Below are 19,175 nucleotides of genomic sequence, written 5' to 3'. Positions count from 1 at the left end.
CACAAACCTCAGTTTTAGTTCAAAATTATAGCCTAATCATATCCCCTTACCTGAACACCACAATCAATTTATTTGACATCCTAATCACAACACATAGAACTATTGAATACATATAGACCCATATATGATTGTTACTACATTCTAATTAGTCTAATTAAAGCTAATTTTACTGCAAAATGATTGATTTGTATCCGGGTAACAACTAAGATTTTTCACTAAATGTATCGCGTTCAGAAAATGGCAAATACAAAGAGAATCAACTGAAAAGTATACTTGAAGATACATTGAATAAACAAGGATGTCATCGTCGATTCAAGTACTTAACCCAAAGGCGGAGTCTTTAAGACGTTCTCAAGCATTGCAGGTAAACATTGCGGCTGCACAAGGGTTACAACAAGTTTTAGCTTCCAATTTAGGACCTAAAGGAACATTAAAATTATTAGTTGATGGATCAGGTAACCTTAAGCTTACTAAGGATGGTAAGGTTTTATTGACTGAAATGCAAATTCAGCACCCAACTGCTGTGATGATTGCTAGAGCAGCCACTGCACAAGATGAAATTTGTGGTGATGGTACCACCACCGTGATTTTGTTAGTAGGGGAATTATTAAAAGAAGCTGAGAGATTTATCAGTGAAGGGGTACACCCAAGAGTGTTAGTTGATGGATTTGAGATTGCAAGAGAAGAAACCTTAAAATATCTTGATGGCTTTAAAACAACCCCAGAGAAGTTTGACAGGGAATTTTTATTGCAGGTGGCCAGATCATCATTGTCAACCAAGGTTAATAGCGAATTAACCGATGTTTTGACTCCTATTGTGACCGATGGGGTATTATCAGTATACGAAGAAGGCCAAAGAAACTTGGATTTACATATGATTGAAATTATGACTATGCAACATGGTAGTGCCAAAGAAACAGAATTGATCAAGGGATTGGTATTAGATCACGGTGCCAGACATCCAGACATGCCAAGAAGAATTGAAAATGCCTATGTGTTGATTTTGAATGTATCATTAGAATACGAAAAGACAGAAGTCAACTCTGGATTTTTCTACTCTAGTGCCGAACAAAGAGAAAAGTTAGTGGCCTCTGAAAGAAAATTCGTTGATGAAAAGTTGAAAAAAATCATCGATTTGAAAAATGAAGTATGCGAATTAAACTCCAACAAGGGATTCGTCATCATAAACCAGAAGGGTATTGACCCAATGTCCTTAGACATATTAGCCAAGAATGGCATTTTAGCTTTAAGAAGAGCAAAGAGACGTAATATGGAAAGATTGCAATTGGTTTGTGGCGGAGAAGCACAAAACTCCGTCGACGATTTATCTCCAGCGATTTTGGGATTTTCCGGTTTAGTATACGAAAACAGTATTGGAGAAGACAAATTCACATACATTACTGAAAATAAAGAACCTAAATCCGGTACTATATTAATTAAGGGTGCTAACAATCATGTCTTACAACAAATTAAGGATGCTGTAAGAGACGGTTTGAGATCAGTTTCCAACGTCTTGAAAGATCAATCGATTATACCTGGCGGGGGTGCGTTCTTTATGAGCTGCAACAATCACTTATTAAATACTAAAAATGAATTTTTAAGGGGAAAGAACAAGTCTGGTATAAAGGCATTTAGCGAGGCCTTATTGGTTATTCCAAAAACGTTATCTAAAAATGCCGGGTTAGACTCATTGGAAACCTTATCTAACTGCCAAGACGAAATTGATGACAGAATCGTCGGTATCGACTTGAAGTCTGGCGAGCCAATGGATCCAACTATCGAGGGTGTATGGGACTCGTACAGAGTGATGAGAAACGCTATTTCTGCTGCCACTGGTATTGCTTCTAATTTATTATTATGTGATGAATTATTGAAGGCTGGTCGTTCCTCCTTGAAAGAAGGAGCGGGTGGCCCCGCTGGCCCTGGTGGGCCTCCAATGGGAGCACCTCCTATGATGTAGTTTTTCGCCTTATAATATAGAAATAATATTCATATACAGTAATATATATCCACCGAACACTTGGTAACCATAGTACCCAACGCTTTTCTATTATGCAGTGCAGCATATTCTTTTATGAAGTATTCCATGCTTCGAGTTCTTTACTTCCTACTTGACAAAAATTCGCTTTATCGTGTAACATGTGCCTATGCCAGAAGATCTTGCATATTCGGCAATCTGTGATTTTATAGGAAAATATGATTTGTTTATATTTTATGGCCTTCCATATGCAAGTTTAGGGTAACGTATACGTAAAGCTATTGTGGCGGTTCTATTTAAGCCTCACTAACAATAGGTATGAATAGCGAAAATTACCTCTCAAGCTTCTATACAAAACGTTTACAAACTCTATTGTTGAGAAGAAATAATATTTGTTAACAAGATTGGAGGCTGATAGCCTGAACCGAAATTGAGCGTTGTCGGCTTTCAAAGAACCCCAACCCCAGTTTATAATATAAAAAGATATCCTGAGATTTTGAAAATTATCACACCGTGACATGGATATGAATATTAAAGTGCTAGAATTTATTGGCTATTAAAGACGTAGTATTTCCCAGTTTATTATCGAAGTAAAAGAGATAAGAGAAGTGACTGACAGAGATAACAATAGAGAAAGCATAAAAGAAATAGGGAGCACATATTTGGGACATAATGGATCCGTGGTACACTGAGGAAGGGGCAGATAGCGAGTCTAATAGAGAGCCAGATGTGAACGTGCCTCCTAATGTGCCCATATATCAACAGTTCATGCCTTCTGGAGATGCTAATATGGTACAGCCCATACCGTTGGGAATTTCTTCGGCAGATGCTATACAGTCGACAGCACTACAGTCGATGCCTATACAAGGGCCTTTGCTGATTCCTTCACATATTGATCAGCTGGGAGAGGGAAATTCAGCACCTTATTCCGCTCCGCTACACAACGAAACTGAAGTTCAACCACAGAAATACCACCACATCATTACAGGCCTGTCACAGATACCAAGTACGTATATTCGCCAGGAAACATTTGCCCATTTGGCTATTGCAAATAATCCGCAAGCCATAGAATCGAATATGATGGTACCAAACCTTGACACCAACCCACATGCCCCGCAACAGCCTAAACACGGAACTAATGTTTCCTCAGCACTTGCAAAAAAGACTTCTCGACGGTCTTCACGATCATCTGAAAGTCACCATGGTTCTCCAACAGACGAGTCCTCTGAAACACACATTACGAAAACCATCGCCAAACGATCAAGAATGGGCTGTCTTACTTGCAGACAAAGGAAAAAGAGATGTTGTGAGAAAAGACCCCAATGTACTGAGTGTTTACGATTGGGCTTAGATTGCATTTGGCCTGTGCCGGGAACTGAACATAGAAATAAATCTAGAGAATCTCGAGACGATAAGAACACTATTGAACATGAAGCTTATGGCAAGATAAAAGTCCTCAGGGGTATAGTTGAATACAAAAGTAAATAGAATAGATTAGCATAGTCATCACTTCAGTATCAGCCTTAACATTCTTGAATAAGTATTTATCCGCTGATTCTTATCAGGCATTCCTTGCATTTTTTTCTTCAGAATATGAATTTTACAAATCACAGAATAGAAAGTTTTAGTGATCTACACTTGACTACGATGAAATAATAGACTTCTTATGAAGTTTAGCAGCCATTCTTGTAGACTCTTTTCGTTTAAACAACTCCGTAATACTATGTAAGTTAAGCGAAATTACATACTACCTAAAACGGAAGTCTATTCCAAGTTACACAAAACGGTCATTGGATAAACACGTAAATACAATTGAGATAAACTAAGAGACTAGCATAGATAAAATTGATATACTTAGTTAATCTAAAGACAATATGTCATTGATGGATGATTTAAGCATAAGGGACAGACAGATCTGTAAGTTTTGTTTTTCGAAATCTGCATTGATAGGTATTTATGACAGAATTACTAACTAGTGTAGCTACATTGGAACGAATGTTCCATTTGAATAAAGACGGATCTCCAGATTTGACCTTGGCGTCGAAAAGTGAAGAGATGATCTGGAAGGTACTAGTATTGGATGCAAAGTCACAGGCAATTATTTCTTCTGTATTAAGAGTGAATGATTTATTGAGGTGTGGAATTACTGTTCATTCCTTAATTAATTCAAAGAGATCGCCATTACCTGACGTTTCAGTCATATATTTTATTGAGCCAACAATAGAGAATATATTAGTGATCATAGATGATTTATCGGCGGATAAATATGACAATTTTTATATTAATTTCACATCCAGTATAAATAGAGAATTATTGGAAGAGTTTGCCAAAAAGGTATCTATTTCAGGTAAATCTTACAAGATCAAACAGGTATTCGATCAGTATTTGGACTTCATAGTAACTGAGCCAAATTTATTTTCGTTGGACTTGCCAGAAGTTTTCACAAAATTTAACAATCCAAGTACAAACGAAGATGACATACATAAATTGGCAGAAAACATTGCAAATGGCTTATTAGCATCAATAATCACCTTGGATAGTATTCCAATCATAAGATGTCAAAGGAATGGGCCCGCAGAATTAGTAGCAACTCAATTGGATTCAAAATTGAGAGATTACTTGAGCAATTCAAGAAATTTAATGAGCCAGTCAATTCAACAAAGGCCTGTATTAATTATATTAGATCGTAACATTGATTTATCTTCTATGTTTTCACATTCATGGATATATCAATGCATGGTGAGTGACGTTTTTCATTTGAAAAGAAATACAATAAAATTAACAAAGTTCAATGATGATTCATCTTCCGTTACTAAAAATTATGATATTGATCCAAAGGACTTTTTCTGGGGTAAAAATTCACAATTACCTTTCCCAGATGTAGTTGAGAATGCTGATGTTGAATTAAATTTATACAAAAAGGATGCACAAGAATTAACAAATAGAACCGGTATAACTTCGTTAAGTGATATCAACAACCAAGCTGGTTCTGATACTGCACATATCCAGCAAGCAGTTGACGCTTTGCCAGAATTAACTGCTCGAAAGGCCACTTTGGATATGCATATGGATGTTTTAGCTACATTATTGAAGGAATTGGAGGCAAAGAGTTTAGACAAATTTTTCGAAATTGAACAGAACTATAATAACCCAAAGATTCAAAGTCAATTTTTAGAAATTTTAAAAGACAAATCAAAAAGAGACAACTCCACTGACAAATTGAGATCATTCTTAATATTAGTTTTATTGTTAGATTTGCCTGCAAACTTTATCAATCAATGCAAAGAAATTTTACACAATGAATATCCAGACCTTGATTTGGATTCATTTAAATACATCCAAAAATTTAAACAGGTTATGAAGTTATCGAATATGTCAAGTTTGAATGACCAGTCTTCCGGTAATTCGAGTTTTGATGCTAATGCATCTAAAAATAATACAGCCTTATTCAATGGTTTATCATCTAAATTATATGGATTAACTGAAGGAAGAATTACTGAAGGTTTGAGTTCTTTGGCAACAGGTTTAAAGAAACTTTTGCCTGATAAGCAACAATTGCCAATTACAAACGCAGTGGAAGCTATTATGGATCCGGCCAATGCTTCGAATAATTCAATTCAACTAACTGATGATTACTTGTATTTGGATTCAAAGTTGCGAGGTGGTCATTCAAAACCCCCAAAGAGACAATCATATCTTGAAGCGCAAGTCTTTGTAGTTGGGGGTGGTAATTATTTAGAATATCAAAATCTTCAAGAATGGTCAAACTCACCAAATAAGCCTACCAAAAGAGTTACTTACGGCAGTACAGATATAATAACTGCGAATGAATTTTTGAAAGAGTGCTCTAACTTGGGTAAACTTGAGAATTAATATACTTTCATTTTAAATCTAGATAATATATAAAATACATAAATTGATAACTTGTAAGTCAGGAAATCTAAAGGTAACCTTTAGTTTCTTCCAATATTTTTATTGAACGACGAGAATCTAAAAATAAAATCTCACATTCTTCAATATCATCACTGGTAATTTCACTACGACCAGCAGTTTTAGACAATACACCCGCAGGTGCTAATAACTGTAATGCATAACGTAACGAATTATTAATACCATGCAATGATAATTTGTCCAAGGCATCAGGGGTAACATTTAAGTTTTCTAAAACTGCTCTCTTGCTGATAATAGTTTTAATTTCTTCTTGGTTGTATGGTAATGTTCTGACTATTAACAAACGATCAATCAAATCTGCTGGACATCCGTGAGGAGACTTTTTATCATCGTCAGTACCTCTAATTGTAGTCATACCACGATTTGATGCCAAAACAACTATTGGAGCGATAGAACTTTCTAATGCTCTGTTTAAATAAGTGAAACATTCAATATCTAACATATTAACTTCATCAATGAATAAAACACCTGGAATCAATTCCGCAACACCTTGATCAATATATTTAGAAACAACCTTATTTACTTCTGATCTTAATTTATCTGTTATTTCAGTCTTTCTTGGCTTTAACAATTGTCCCATCATCGATAAGACATCTTGACCACCTTGAGGTCTTGCATTAGCGACATCTAAATCATGTAAGGATACATCTTGAACAATTTCTTTCTTTTTATGAACCTCACCCTTTGGCAATGGAACGTATTCTTCAGCTTCTAAATCGAATTCAGTAGCATAAGCATCTGATCTCCCAACTCTTTTGACTGAACCGGTATTTGCTTCAATATAAATTACATCACCTACAGAAACTCTTTCTTTTTGAATACTTTCATAGATACTTGGATCTAATCTCAAACTCTTAGTACCTTTTGCGGTCTTCAAACCAACTATAACATGACTGATTGTTTTTCCGTAACCACCTAACGGATTCTCTGCTTCTTCAGGAGTTAATTCAATCACCTCACCTTCGTAAACTTCCTTGGTCTCTTTAATTCTCAATCCAATAGCTCTTCTGAAATTTTCCATTAATGCTGCTGTCTTCTTGATTTCAGCCGAAAATAATTCAGATCCGACAATTGGACAGAAGGGCACTTTTGGCCCTAATTCCTGTGAAATTGCAAGTGCTAAGGCAGTTTTACCAGTTCCTGGAGCACCGGCCAATAAAATCGCCTTACCAGACATTCTCTTAGATTTAATCAAGTCGACAATAATCCCACACGCTTCTCTTGCATCTGATTGACCAACAAATCCACCTTCAACTTTCTTAGCTATCCCATGCTCATCTAATCCAAGCCCTTTAATATGGGTATGAGCAGCGGTTCTACTTTCTCTAGTTTGAGTATCTTTTACTTCATTAATCTGAACCATCTTATAGCTTTATTAGATTATCTGATAATACTTGTAATATTCAATATAGATTTCGTTGTTGTTCCTATATAATCGATTTTAGTGGAAATTTTGAATGAAAAATGAATATACTTATATGCACACCAACATATTTTTCATTTTGCAATGATAACATATATAGTAGACGAACCTTTTGTTAGACATTCGAATTGAAGGAAGTTATCAATGATGATGAAGCAGCTTTTAGATTAAATATTTAATGACGAAAAGAATTTTATTATTTAAATTCGTAGATGATTTAATAAACTTTTACTGTATAATTATAAAGTGACTACTTAAAAGCTACTTTTTCAAGTCTCTGTGATGACCTTATAGGTGAAGAATACTCTTCGAATGCTATTGTAATTTAAAGGATTTGAAATTGATATAGAATGGGCTTTATATTGATGATAAAACATTTATACAGTTAATATACACTATTCAAAGTCGACTTCCTCTTCGATTTCATCTACAGGTTCTTTTGGTTCTTGACTCTCTGACCACTGGGTAACATCGTCTATGTAGCTTAAAATAGTTGCAACAGAATCACTATCTTTGTTACAATCTAATGGTAAGAATTGAACCATACCAAAGTCATCAACTAGATTAGCAATAGCTTTGTTCAATTTCGCAAACTTAGGGTTTGACTCGTTGTCCAGACTAGCATTAAGCAACAACGGATCAGGATTTAAGAACTTTTTTAATTCCTTCTTAGAAACTTCGTTTTTTATCAAGTCAACTTTGGACAATATGTTGATATGTGGCAACTCAAGTAAAATCATAGCTGACATAGCACTTAACGCTCCTGAAAAGAATTTTGATCTATCTATGACAAATGGAGCTTCTAGTAAATATGTAGCACATAAATTAAAATTAAGCTGTGATTGCAAATGTCTCACTATAGTTGGCAATACAGGTATATGTGTATATAACTCGATCTGTCCAGGACAATCAAATATCAAGTATTCATCGTTATAGTCACCGATTTCTTCATCCAACCAATCTAAATTATTCAACAAAAATTCAAAGCAATAGATCAAAGCCCCATTTGGACCTAGCTCCATCTCTTCCATCACATCTTGTAGAGAAATCAAATCTCTTATATCGATGGTAAATTCATATTCTGATGGTTCAGCTGCTGGATCCAAATTAACAATATGTGCTCTACGTCCTATGGATTGCATATGTGTAATGATAGAATTACAGAAAGTGGATTTACCCACACCTGCAGGTCCCAATGCTAATACTCCAACTCTTGACATATTTATTTGCCTGCTTCTATTTGAGATGCCTATTAAGTAATGTGCTTAGTTATCTAAAAGTGTTGATGCAGCATTCAAGATGAGCTATCGTGTGCGAACCAAACAATACACTAGTAGTGGGTATATATTATATGAATAAATAAGTCTAATATTTATATAGTCATGATGGCACTATCGGAGCGACACCAGCAAGTGTCAAAGTCATTTTCCATTTGGATCATAACATCAATGCCTTCAGCTTGGAAAATCTTTTCGCATTGTTGCTTTATATATAAAGAATTTTCACCTCTATAAATCTGAATATGAATATATCCAAAGATATCAGAATTGTCGTTTGAAGGCCAAAACCTCGGAGTAGTAAAAGATTTGATGCCTTTTATTTGTACGATATCATTAAGCACAGACCTTATTTTCATTTCTTTATCTGATTTCAATTTAAGTAGGAGCGACAGCGCAGTTGATTTGATCAATGGAATAGCTGACATGAAAATTAAGACGGCAATGATTATTGAAGCAATTGGGTCAAATCCATCCCAGTTAAAGAACTTCGTTAATATCGTGGAGATAACAACTCCTACAGACCCCAATGTGTCTGCCAAGATATGAAGGAAAATACCCTTCATGTTATCATTCATAGCAGCCTTTTCTGACAGGTCTCCACTATCAGAATGATCATGACTGTGCTCATGACTGTGACTATGTTCATGGCTGTGACTGTGACCGTGTGAGTGGCCATGACTATGATCATGGCCATGATTAAATGCAAATATGCCTACCAAATTTACGAGAAGCCCTAAGAATGAAACAATAATCAATTCGTTAGTCTTTTGTAGAACAACTGGATTCCATAATCTCCCAACGGCCTCAAAAATGATACTACCAGATATTCCAATCAATAAAGTTCCGTTTGTAAAACCGGCCAAGATTTCGAAATTTTTCAATCCAAACGGAAATTTTCCATTTGGATTTATAGCATTTTTCAGTAATATGCCCGCTATTAAACCTAATGCTAATGATGTACAATCGAGCGCCATATGCAAGGAATCGGATAATAACCCGAGTGACTTGGATCTGAAAGAATAAAGCAATTGAATAAACATGAATGCAGAATTAAGTAAGAGGAAATTAAAAATCGCTCTAGTATCTGAATGACTTAATAACTCAGATATGATTGATCCATTACTTTTTGTGTCCGGAACAGTATTTAATCCACCATACTGAGCTGCATTTATATCGATAGATCTATCTGCCTTAATAATCAATGGTGCCACAACGCCCAAAAGCAACTGGGTTATACTGAAACTAGTGGAGAGCACGATATACTCGAGACTGAAGGACACCAATCCGATGATTAATGGATTTAAACGTGATCCTTTCAAATCACAATCCTGCAACGAAATCAAAAACACAAGGGACGCACAAACATTGACACCCATCATCATGGGGGAGATGCTTTCGAATCCAGCAGCCACCAACACAATCGCACCAGCTACGACCGCACCTCCAGCTACTCGCACATCGATGTTAGCTAAGACAGCCGTAAGTGACGATAATATCGCTTTTTTATACAATACTCTGAATGAAATGACCACCACGATATATCCCACCACAGTGTTCATCACATTGTCCGTATCCGAGGTTCTATACATATCCCACACGAACATTAGTACCGTATACAAATTAAACGGATTGACATACAACCCTAGAAATAGCACTGAAAGGCGACTCACAGAAAGCAAGTGCGTTGCAAGATACACCATGGAAATTGCACCCACAAGCATCCCAGTAGACATCGCATCACGTCCCCTAGCCTCTGAACTTAAGGAAATAACGTTGCCACGTATAAGCATTTGTGTGACCAACAAAAAACCCCCTGCTAGAACCACCAGCATCGACACCACGCCCACACTGGTCCAAACACTATACGGTACTCGTCCATACGACAAACCTGCCGACAAAACCATGCATGGGAATGCCACAAGTACCGGCAATGTCCCTATAATAGCACTTAATATACTTTTCTTTCCATTTCTCTCACTCACTCGTTCATTCGCTGGCTCCATCTTCACAAATGGGTTTCTGATTGCCTCGCTCTTCACCTCGACTCCAGCTCCAAATGGCTCACCGAACCCCTGATTCAACTCAAACCCTCCTCCATGATCATAAATCGACTGCGATCCATATCCCCGCGAACGTGAATGGGTCTTTTGATGTGACATGAGAGATTAGCGTCGTTGATAAATGCTTATCCTCTGGTAACCACTACTTAGGCCAATCTGTTGATATTTCGAACCTGCGTCTATTTCTTGCGAGCGATTACGTAATCATTTGAATTTTTGACCGACGACAATAAGAGTGACATCATATGATTTATATAGTGGAACTATCAACAATATATAAGATAATAGGTCGGCAAAGTCATACATGGGAGAATATAGTTGTTCATTGAATTGAGGGGATATTATATTAGTAAGTTACTGTTTTAGAAGTTTGTTGGATTGAATATCTATCGAGCTACATAATAAGACGGGTGGTACCCATATGATACATAGCGCATTGGAATAATAAGAAGAAGGATAAAAACACGCTGTATAGGATATGGCAGAATTATATTTCTTACGACACGGTCAGAGAATAGATCATGTCAGCAGTAAGGAGGAAAATGGGATTGAAGCGATATATAAGGATTACAAGGAGTACGATCCATCGTTGGCGACTAGCGCCATCGGGCAGGTCGAGACGGTAGGGAGGGAGATTTTGGAGCACACACAAGTATTCGATGACAATGAGAGTGGGAGTGTCAGAAAGAACGTGTTTATCCATTTTTCACCGTACTTGAGGTGTTGTCAGACTGCCGATTTGTTGGTGAGTAATCTCAAGGCGAGATTTGAAGAGAAATACCCTAAATACAAGGTGAGGTTTCAGCTTTTGGGGGATTTTGCGTTGTCTGAGTGGGTACATGATAAAATGAAGAACAAGCCACCGTTTGTTGATTCGAACGATGCGTACCATATGTATACACCAAACATCAAGTTGTTGAAGAATCGGTCATGTGTGTCAAACTTCCGTCCGACTAATACTTTGGGTCCATACAATGGGCCTGATCTAAGCTATAAGGACTACCAGGCGAACTGTAAGGAGTACTTCCAGAAGTTGCTAGCTACATATAATAGACCGGTACATCTTAAGAACCAAGATATAATCATTGTCATATCTCATGGATATGCCATAAATAATTTCCTATCTTATTTCATAAACCATCCTATTTTCGATGAAATACCAGAAGCATCATTAAACTTTGCAAGAAGAGTTCTTGAGAATGAGGATTATGAAATCGAAGACCCACTTGACCTAGAACAATATAAATGGAAATTGTTTAAAGATTCCTTGGGTTTATTGGAAAAGGAAGATATCGATAGTACTCTCAACTTGGAGACAGATATAGTGTACTACAAGACTAATTTTTTCAAGAAGGATGATTTTGATGAATCGAACAATTTGAAACTTCCAAATGCTCCTACACAAGAACAGCCCCGGGCATCCTTCAGAATGTCTACTGCTAGGTCCACGAAGGATCCAAATAGACCCGAAGTGATAACGAATTATAATCCTATTTGCCCAGCAGCAAAGGATTGGTCTCCACAGATGTCTAAACAATTCGATGTTAAAACAAATTTCAAGTTAAAGGCAATAAACGATGAGGCATTCAAGAAGACATTCAACATTAGCAATCATCCATCGAAACCTATTTCGCCTGAAGTATCACCAAATTCAGAACCAACGAGAAATAATTCTGTTATTGATTTAACTAAATTGATTGATAATGAAGAAGCCAATAGACCCATGAAGTTGAAATATTCGACTACTTCTGAAATTCCTATTCATCGCTTGAACTCGAAAATCAATTCGCAAGTCAATTTAGCTCAATATCAAAGAGACAACGCCTCTTCAAACGATAATTCGACAACTGATTTGCCAAAGTTTCTTTCTTCTCTACAGAACAAACCAAGAAAGAGATCGACTTCGAATCCAATCTTGGCAACGGTGGCACATAATGCAAAGGATTCGTATTTCCCACTGAATATTGTTGGCAAGGTCGGTAATAGACAAAGTAATGACCTGTTGGCATCAATAGATTCAGGATCTCCAGTTGATGATTATGGCTCGGGAAGCGATCTTGATATAATAGAAGAACACAACGTAAGACCAATTCAAGGCCCTCAGCAACCAGAAAATCCATTGTTGAGTAGATCACAATCTTTGAATTACAAACGTAACATAAGTGATAAAGGAACTACATCGTTATTGGCTAAATATAAACAACACCAGCTTAATAACGAAAGTGACGATAGTGATTCTCATCAAAAAGCATTTGCATTACCTTACAACTTGGGTAGAAACAATCAATACCAGAAAACTACTACTACACCTCCACCACGGAGAACTCCATCGTCTCCCGTATCAAATACCAGTCCTAGAGTTAGAAATTCAATAAAGTTTATACCATCTGTATTTAACGGTGATGGAACGAATGGTGCTGTCGGCGGTACTTCTACTCCAACAGGATTTAGCGTGCCGAATACTAATGCCACATCTAAGAAACCCATGTTCTATCATTTTAACTCTGATGATGGATCTAACAGTGACTCTGGAGATTCTTCGTCTGATATTGATGACTACAATGGTGATGGTGATGAAGATGATAAAATGGATGTGGATAAAGACAAACAAAAACCAAAAAAGAAGAAAGAGCAGTATATTTGGTTTGGTCAAAATAGGAGATAGGTGAGTTGCTACTGTGATATATGCATATTCTTATTTATTTATTCATTAATTTAAAGCCTTGATATATATATATATATAAATAGTTATAAAGATTTAAATCACTAACTAAGTAAAGTGAAAAGCGCGCTATAACGTTTATCAGATTTCAATTGATAATCATCCTAAAACAGTATCTAATTGCATAGCTAAGGGGATAACTATGACACAGATAGATTCTCAAATCATAAAGGACTCGTTATCGTCGTCCACTAATACAGCTACATTTGGATTGTCAAAAGATTTAACAATTCCTATATCTGTAAAGATTTGTTATCTCCAGCCATCAGATATATCACAAGTTTATAATGATTTATCCCCATCATCAGAGAAATATTCTAACCCACTGGTATTTCAGAAGTTGTCCAATATATATATAAATTCAGACCTATTCGTGACAATTCAGGTGTTTGGTGGTACTAATAATCCAATTACAATACCCATACAAACACCATATCAGGCATTTACTAATAATAAAAGAGAGTGGAATAAGGCATTGAAGCTCCCGATAAACTACAACCAATTGACGATAGATTCGTACTTAAGAATTGTTGTATATGAAATCAGTAATACTAAACCTATAATATTTGGGATAGGAAATGTATCACTTTTTAATAAGAATGATTCTACACTTAGGAGAGGCTCACAGAAAGTTCCTATATGGAGAAAGTTTGACTTTTCAAAGGAGATAGAAATTGAATATGGATATATACCAGGAATCACAGAATTAGAGCAGAAATTAGTAGATTATGAAAATGGAGAATTTCCCAAGATACCATGGCTCGATAAGCTAGTTATGTCAGATATCGAAAAGCAGAGAAACATTAAATTAAATGACAAAAAAGCATATTCTAATGAAGATAATGAAGTTAACAGAGATCTATTCTACCTTTATATTGAATTTCCACATTTTGAACTACCCGTCGTTTATTCTGACATAACATATCAATTGCCAATTCCAGCATCCTCCGAGGATCGAAATAATACCCAAACTTTAAGCTTAAATGACACTACCAATACTAGCGTAATCATCAATTCTATTGATATACCAATGTCTAAGGAAACTAATATGAATTTATTGAAAGTATATGATCCTGATTATGAGATACCGAACCTAAACAGTATTAGTGCTAATGGAAACACAGCACAGACTAACACTGCAAGTAACACTCTTGATCCGATTGAAATGAAATATCATAAGCTAGAAAGAAATATTAATAATAATTCTTTGTTAGATAAAGAATTAAAACCATCTCCTCAATTAAGAGATGAATTGATGAGAATACTCAGAAAGCCCTCAAATATTGAATTATCAGATGTTGAGAAGAATCTAATATGGAAGTTCCGTTATTACTTTTCCAAGAATAATTCAACTACCACTGCTACAGTAGAAGATAATGCGAACCATAACCTTTCTTCGACTAAACTTACAAGAAGCGGGAAGCTTTTCTTACCTAAATTTTTAAAATCAATTAATTGGGATAATGATTTTGAATTGGATCATGCTTTTAATGAAATTATTCCGAATTATTGGACGGTAGACAAAATTCAAATAGGAGATGCGTTAGAATTACTAGGCAATTATTTCAATCCTCATACGTTGACATCAAGGATAGCGAGTACTTCGCAAGAGAGCTCATCAAATGATCAAGCAAATATCGAAGAGCGTCGTTACCAAAAGATATTTAAATATGTAATATTCCTAAGAAAGTTTGCGGTTGATAGATTGAAATTAGCTAACGGTGAAGAAATATTGTTGTATCTTTTGCAATTGGTGCAAGCCTTGAAGTATGAATCTATCATATTTGACAAGAGAATTAATTCAGAAGACTCGGAAACAGAAAATTTTACTTTGATAGAGAATAATTCTTCAGACTCATTATTATCATCACCTCTTGCAACATTTTTGATAGAAAAATCTGTTGAAAATGAAAACTTAGGTAATTTTTTTTATTGGTATGTTAAAGTAGAGAATGAAGACCAGATTAATGTTCCTAGTCCTCATCCTACCCGTATTTATTCATTAATATTGAATAAGTACATCGAAAATTTAAAAAAATATTCTGAAGCTAATAAGCTGCCTAATTATAATCATTTGAAAAGACAAATTTGGTTTATAAAAAAATTAACCAATTTGGTCGAATTATTAAGAACTACTTTTAAAAAGAACGAATCTACAGTTAAAAAGGTTCAATTTTTGAGAGAATATTTGGCTAATCCTTCAAACGATCTATATAAATTTCCTGAACCGTTTCCACTTCCTCTAGATCCGTCAATAATAATATGTGGTTGTTATCCTGAGGAATCATCAGTATTCAAGAGTTCCTTAGCTCCCTTGAAGGTAACTTTCAAGACAATTACAAATTATCGAGAGTTGCACCAGTCACAATCATCACAATTATTTGGGAAGAAGCATTATAAATATGGCAAATATTCGTTAATGTTTAAAATAGGGGATGATTTAAGACAAGATCAACTTGTTATACAAATAATAAATTTAATGGACCAATTACTAAAGAATGAAAACTTGGATTTAAGATTAACCCCATACAGAATCTTGGCTACAAGTCCAATTGCTGGATTAATCCAATTTGTTCCCAATGAAACTCTAGATGCCGTTCTAGCTAGAACATACCCAGCTTCAATTTCTGGAGATATAGATCTGGTCGATCAACAATCCGGAGCTCATGGTGCTTCTAATAATTCCAACGCCAATAATGGGATATTAAATTATTTAAAGTTACATAGTCATGATGTTCAAGCAGCAGAACCTCAAATGCTGAGTGTATTGTCAGGAGCAAGTGAAAATTCTATACCCCAACCTCAACAGCAACATGCTATTACGTCGAATCTTGGTGTGTCATCAATTGTGATGGATAATTACGTAAAATCTTGTGCTGGGTATTGTGTGATTACATACCTACTTGGTGTTGGTGATCGTCATTTGGATAACTTGTTGTTATCACCAAATGGAAAATTCTGGCATGCTGATTTTGGTTACATACTTGGCCGAGATCCAAAGCCTTTTCCACCTCTAATGAAGTTGCCTATTCAAGTCATTGATGGAATGGGTGGTTTGCACCATGAAAATTTCAATATTTTTAAAAATTATTGCTTTATTACTTATACAACATTAAGAAAAAATAGTAATTTAATTTTGAATTTATTCCAGTTAATGTTGGATGCAAATATACCAGACATTCAAATTGATCCAAACAGAGCAGTTGAAAAAGTACAGGAAAAGTTTTGCTTAGAAATGAGCGAAGAGGAAGCCATTCTACACTTTCAGAATTTAATTAATGATAGTGTTAATGCATTTTTACCTGTTGTTATCGATAGATTACATAGTTTAGCCCAATATTGGAGAGCATAATCTAATACACACAAAATTCCTCAAGTTAGACTTTCTCATCATATTTAGTCATTCTTAATCAGTGGCTTTGTTCCTTTGTATTTATCTCTGATAGTTCGGAGTGTGAAGGTATATAATGCCGATAACAAGCCAAAAGGTGGAAATAAATCAAGTAAAGTCAAAATCAAATTTGGACGTATTTCTTTAACAACTGATGCGACACATTTCTGTAAGTCATCTAAACTACTGCTATTATCAATAACTAGATCTGATCTGTAATTTCTCTCTTCGTTCGTCATTTGGCTCTCAATTCGTTTCCTAATGTCTTCCTCACTCAATTCAGAATTTCTTGCTGCTATTCTTTTTACCTGCAATTCCTTATCACATGTAACAGTTACAGTGGTTCCACATATTTTGTTCAAACCTGCTTCAAATAATAACGGAACATCCAAAATAACAAGACTCTGAAATCTCAAATATGCTTGCAATATCTGCCATAAGATTTCTTTTCTAACTGCTGGATGAACAATAGAATTCAATCTTTTTAGTTTCTCTTTATTACCAAACACGGCATTTCCCAAGACTGCCCTATTCAACGAGCCATCCTTTGGGTTAACAAGATCTGGAATATCATCTGCAAAGGCTTCCAAGATTCTATTATAAGCTTTTCGACCAGGATTTACAACATCTCTTGCAATTAAATCTGCATCGACAATTGTTAAATTATGTGTTTCACGCAATGTACGAGATACAGTTGACTTTCCAGCACCAATTCCACCCGTGAGACCAACGATAAGCATCCTTTATAACGAACGAAGTATCTTATCTTTTATCTTTATGATCGTTTTTATGGAGATCGCTTTTGAGACACAAAATAGCACAAATAACTTTTCAAGAGTTTTTTTTGCAAATTATCAAGCATAAAATATAGACATTTATTCATAATATAAGTATTGAAATAAGGATGGCAAGCAATCCAAAAGTATATGTTTTGGGTGCTGGATCTATGGGATCTTTGGTTGCACATGAAATGGCTTCCAAATATCCAAATGCATTGCAGATGATCCTACTCTTCAAGACACAGGGAAGACTAAATAATTTTGTGAACAACAACTCTGAACTAGTGGTGGTGAAACCTAGAGGGCCGAATATATTTACTTCTACATCACAACTTGCTGCTGGACGATTTCCACCAAGATTGAAAGATGGAAAACCAGCACCAATCAACAATTTAATAATTTCGACAAAAACGTACCAAACCAAAGCAGCATTAGAACCATACATACCAAATTTAAGTTCAAGTTCTAACATATTAATACTTCAGAATGGGATGGGAATGGCTCAACATTTAACCGATACATTTTGGCCTAATGAATCTAATAGACCTAATATATTGCAAGCAATCAGTACCCACGGAGCTTACAAGACAGCACCAAATGTTATCCACCATGTTGGTCAAGGAAAGCTCACCATAGCCCAAATTCCAAGGAAATTAGACATTCAAAAACCGGAATTGGCGGAAAACGAATTACCTGAATTTATTAAATTATTACTACAAACTGAAGAATTAAATGCAAGTTATCTGCCATATAAAGCATTCCTTTTGGTACAAATGGAAAAATTAATAGTAAATGCTTGTATAAATCCTTTGACAGCAATACTTGATTGCTTTAATGGTGATTTGCTTTATGGTACAAAAATAGTTCCGATTATGAAGCGAGTCATAAATGAAGCAGTTCAAGTGTTCAAGGCTGAATACAAACTCTTAAAGAATATTCCGGAAGCAAACAGCTTTTTGAATGATGATAGGTTATTAAATACTGTGTTCGAAATTTGTAAGACAACATCACAAAATAGTTCATCAATGAGAGAAGATATCAGAAGCTTGAACAATACAGAAATTGACTGGATCAATGGCTATATAGTTGGATTGGGTTACCAACACAAGATTCCGACACCAACTAATAAAATGATAAGTTCCATGGTCAAAAATAAATTAAGCATTGACAGATCATTGGAATCAACTGCAACTAATCGAGCATTAAAAGCGTAAATTTGAATTACATATGTACATATTTCTGTAAATAGGTTCTCGTCTATAAATCTAGCATAGTTTTTTGGGCAATAGTTTTTTTATTATTATATAGAATCCCAATACTTTTCTTTCTGTTCTGCGTGATTTGACAGTTGTCATCATTATATTCCAACATACGCTTACTATCACAGTCATGAATAACTCTTTCTAATATTTTTTTAAGCAATATTTTCGAATTTCGCTCATAAACACTGCCATCATTGTACCCATTAACCAATGCCTGTAATTTCCTGGATTCTTCGGGGATCAGCTCTTGCAAAACAGCTAATGCAACCTCTGTTCTGAATGACATTCCTGCTTCCTCACTTATAGTATAATCACCATAATAACTATAA

General features: G+C 35.4%; 11 protein-coding genes across 11 annotated transcripts; 6 read left to right on the top strand and 5 right to left on the bottom strand.

Moving 5' to 3' along the window:
- Positions 1-298: 298 nt before the first annotated feature.
- Positions 299-1,960, top strand: CCT6 (chaperonin-containing T-complex subunit; the record flags this gene model as incomplete). Its single annotated transcript, XM_015613190.1, has 1 exon — positions 299-1,960. One exon carries the CDS (start codon positions 299-301, stop codon positions 1,958-1,960), a length of 1,662 nt encoding a protein of 553 aa, XP_015465983.1.
- Positions 1,961-2,650: 690 nt separating this feature from the next.
- CZF1 (Zn(II)2Cys6 transcription factor CZRF1) lies at positions 2,651-3,466 on the top strand (the record flags this gene model as incomplete). Its single annotated transcript, XM_015613189.1, has 1 exon — positions 2,651-3,466. One exon carries the CDS (start codon positions 2,651-2,653, stop codon positions 3,464-3,466), a length of 816 nt encoding a protein of 271 aa, XP_015465982.1.
- Positions 3,467-3,973: 507 nt separating this feature from the next.
- AC631_04359 (syntaxin-binding protein) lies at positions 3,974-5,851 on the top strand (the record flags this gene model as incomplete). The annotated part of the gene is made up of 1 exon (XM_015613188.1): positions 3,974-5,851. One exon carries the CDS (start codon positions 3,974-3,976, stop codon positions 5,849-5,851), a length of 1,878 nt encoding a protein of 625 aa, XP_015465981.1.
- Positions 5,852-5,918: 67 nt separating this feature from the next.
- On the bottom strand, positions 5,919-7,292 carry AC631_04358 (RuvB family ATP-dependent DNA helicase pontin; the record flags this gene model as incomplete). Its single annotated transcript, XM_015613187.1, has 1 exon — positions 5,919-7,292. The coding sequence occupies one exon, from the start codon at positions 7,290-7,292 to the stop codon at positions 5,919-5,921; it is 1,374 nt and encodes a 457-aa protein (XP_015465980.1).
- Positions 7,293-7,747: 455 nt separating this feature from the next.
- Positions 7,748-8,572, bottom strand: AC631_04357 (putative signal sequence-binding GTPase; the record flags this gene model as incomplete). Its single annotated transcript, XM_015613186.1, has 1 exon — positions 7,748-8,572. The coding sequence occupies one exon, from the start codon at positions 8,570-8,572 to the stop codon at positions 7,748-7,750; it is 825 nt and encodes a 274-aa protein (XP_015465979.1).
- Positions 8,573-8,724: 152 nt separating this feature from the next.
- AC631_04356 (metal cation transporter) lies at positions 8,725-10,791 on the bottom strand (the record flags this gene model as incomplete). Its single annotated transcript, XM_015613185.1, has 1 exon — positions 8,725-10,791. The coding sequence occupies one exon, from the start codon at positions 10,789-10,791 to the stop codon at positions 8,725-8,727; it is 2,067 nt and encodes a 688-aa protein (XP_015465978.1).
- A 379-nt stretch (positions 10,792-11,170) lies between these two features.
- Positions 11,171-13,357, top strand: AC631_04355 (uncharacterized protein; the record flags this gene model as incomplete). Its single annotated transcript, XM_015613184.1, has 1 exon — positions 11,171-13,357. One exon carries the CDS (start codon positions 11,171-11,173, stop codon positions 13,355-13,357), a length of 2,187 nt encoding a protein of 728 aa, XP_015465977.1.
- A 199-nt stretch (positions 13,358-13,556) lies between these two features.
- VPS34 (phosphatidylinositol 3-kinase) lies at positions 13,557-16,766 on the top strand (the record flags this gene model as incomplete). The annotated part of the gene is made up of 1 exon (XM_015613183.1): positions 13,557-16,766. The coding sequence occupies one exon, from the start codon at positions 13,557-13,559 to the stop codon at positions 16,764-16,766; it is 3,210 nt and encodes a 1,069-aa protein (XP_015465976.1).
- A 44-nt stretch (positions 16,767-16,810) lies between these two features.
- AC631_04353 (putative dephospho-CoA kinase) lies at positions 16,811-17,545 on the bottom strand (the record flags this gene model as incomplete). The annotated part of the gene is made up of 1 exon (XM_015613182.1): positions 16,811-17,545. The coding sequence occupies one exon, from the start codon at positions 17,543-17,545 to the stop codon at positions 16,811-16,813; it is 735 nt and encodes a 244-aa protein (XP_015465975.1).
- Positions 17,546-17,709: 164 nt separating this feature from the next.
- On the top strand, positions 17,710-18,798 carry AC631_04352 (2-dehydropantoate 2-reductase; the record flags this gene model as incomplete). The annotated part of the gene is made up of 1 exon (XM_015613181.1): positions 17,710-18,798. The coding sequence occupies one exon, from the start codon at positions 17,710-17,712 to the stop codon at positions 18,796-18,798; it is 1,089 nt and encodes a 362-aa protein (XP_015465974.1).
- Positions 18,799-18,841: 43 nt separating this feature from the next.
- On the bottom strand, positions 18,842-19,132 carry AC631_04351 (uncharacterized protein; the record flags this gene model as incomplete). Its single annotated transcript, XM_015613180.1, has 1 exon — positions 18,842-19,132. The coding sequence occupies one exon, from the start codon at positions 19,130-19,132 to the stop codon at positions 18,842-18,844; it is 291 nt and encodes a 96-aa protein (XP_015465973.1).
- Between the last annotated feature and the right edge of the window lie 43 nt (positions 19,133-19,175).

This window comes from Debaryomyces fabryi (genome assembly GCF_001447935.2).
Source record: "Debaryomyces fabryi strain CBS 789 chromosome Unknown contig00115, whole genome shotgun sequence".
NCBI lineage: Eukaryota > Fungi > Ascomycota > Pichiomycetes > Serinales > Debaryomycetaceae > Debaryomyces > Debaryomyces fabryi.
The sequence above is the reverse complement of the archived record's forward strand: the minus strand, read 5'-3'. Positions and strand labels throughout refer to the sequence as shown.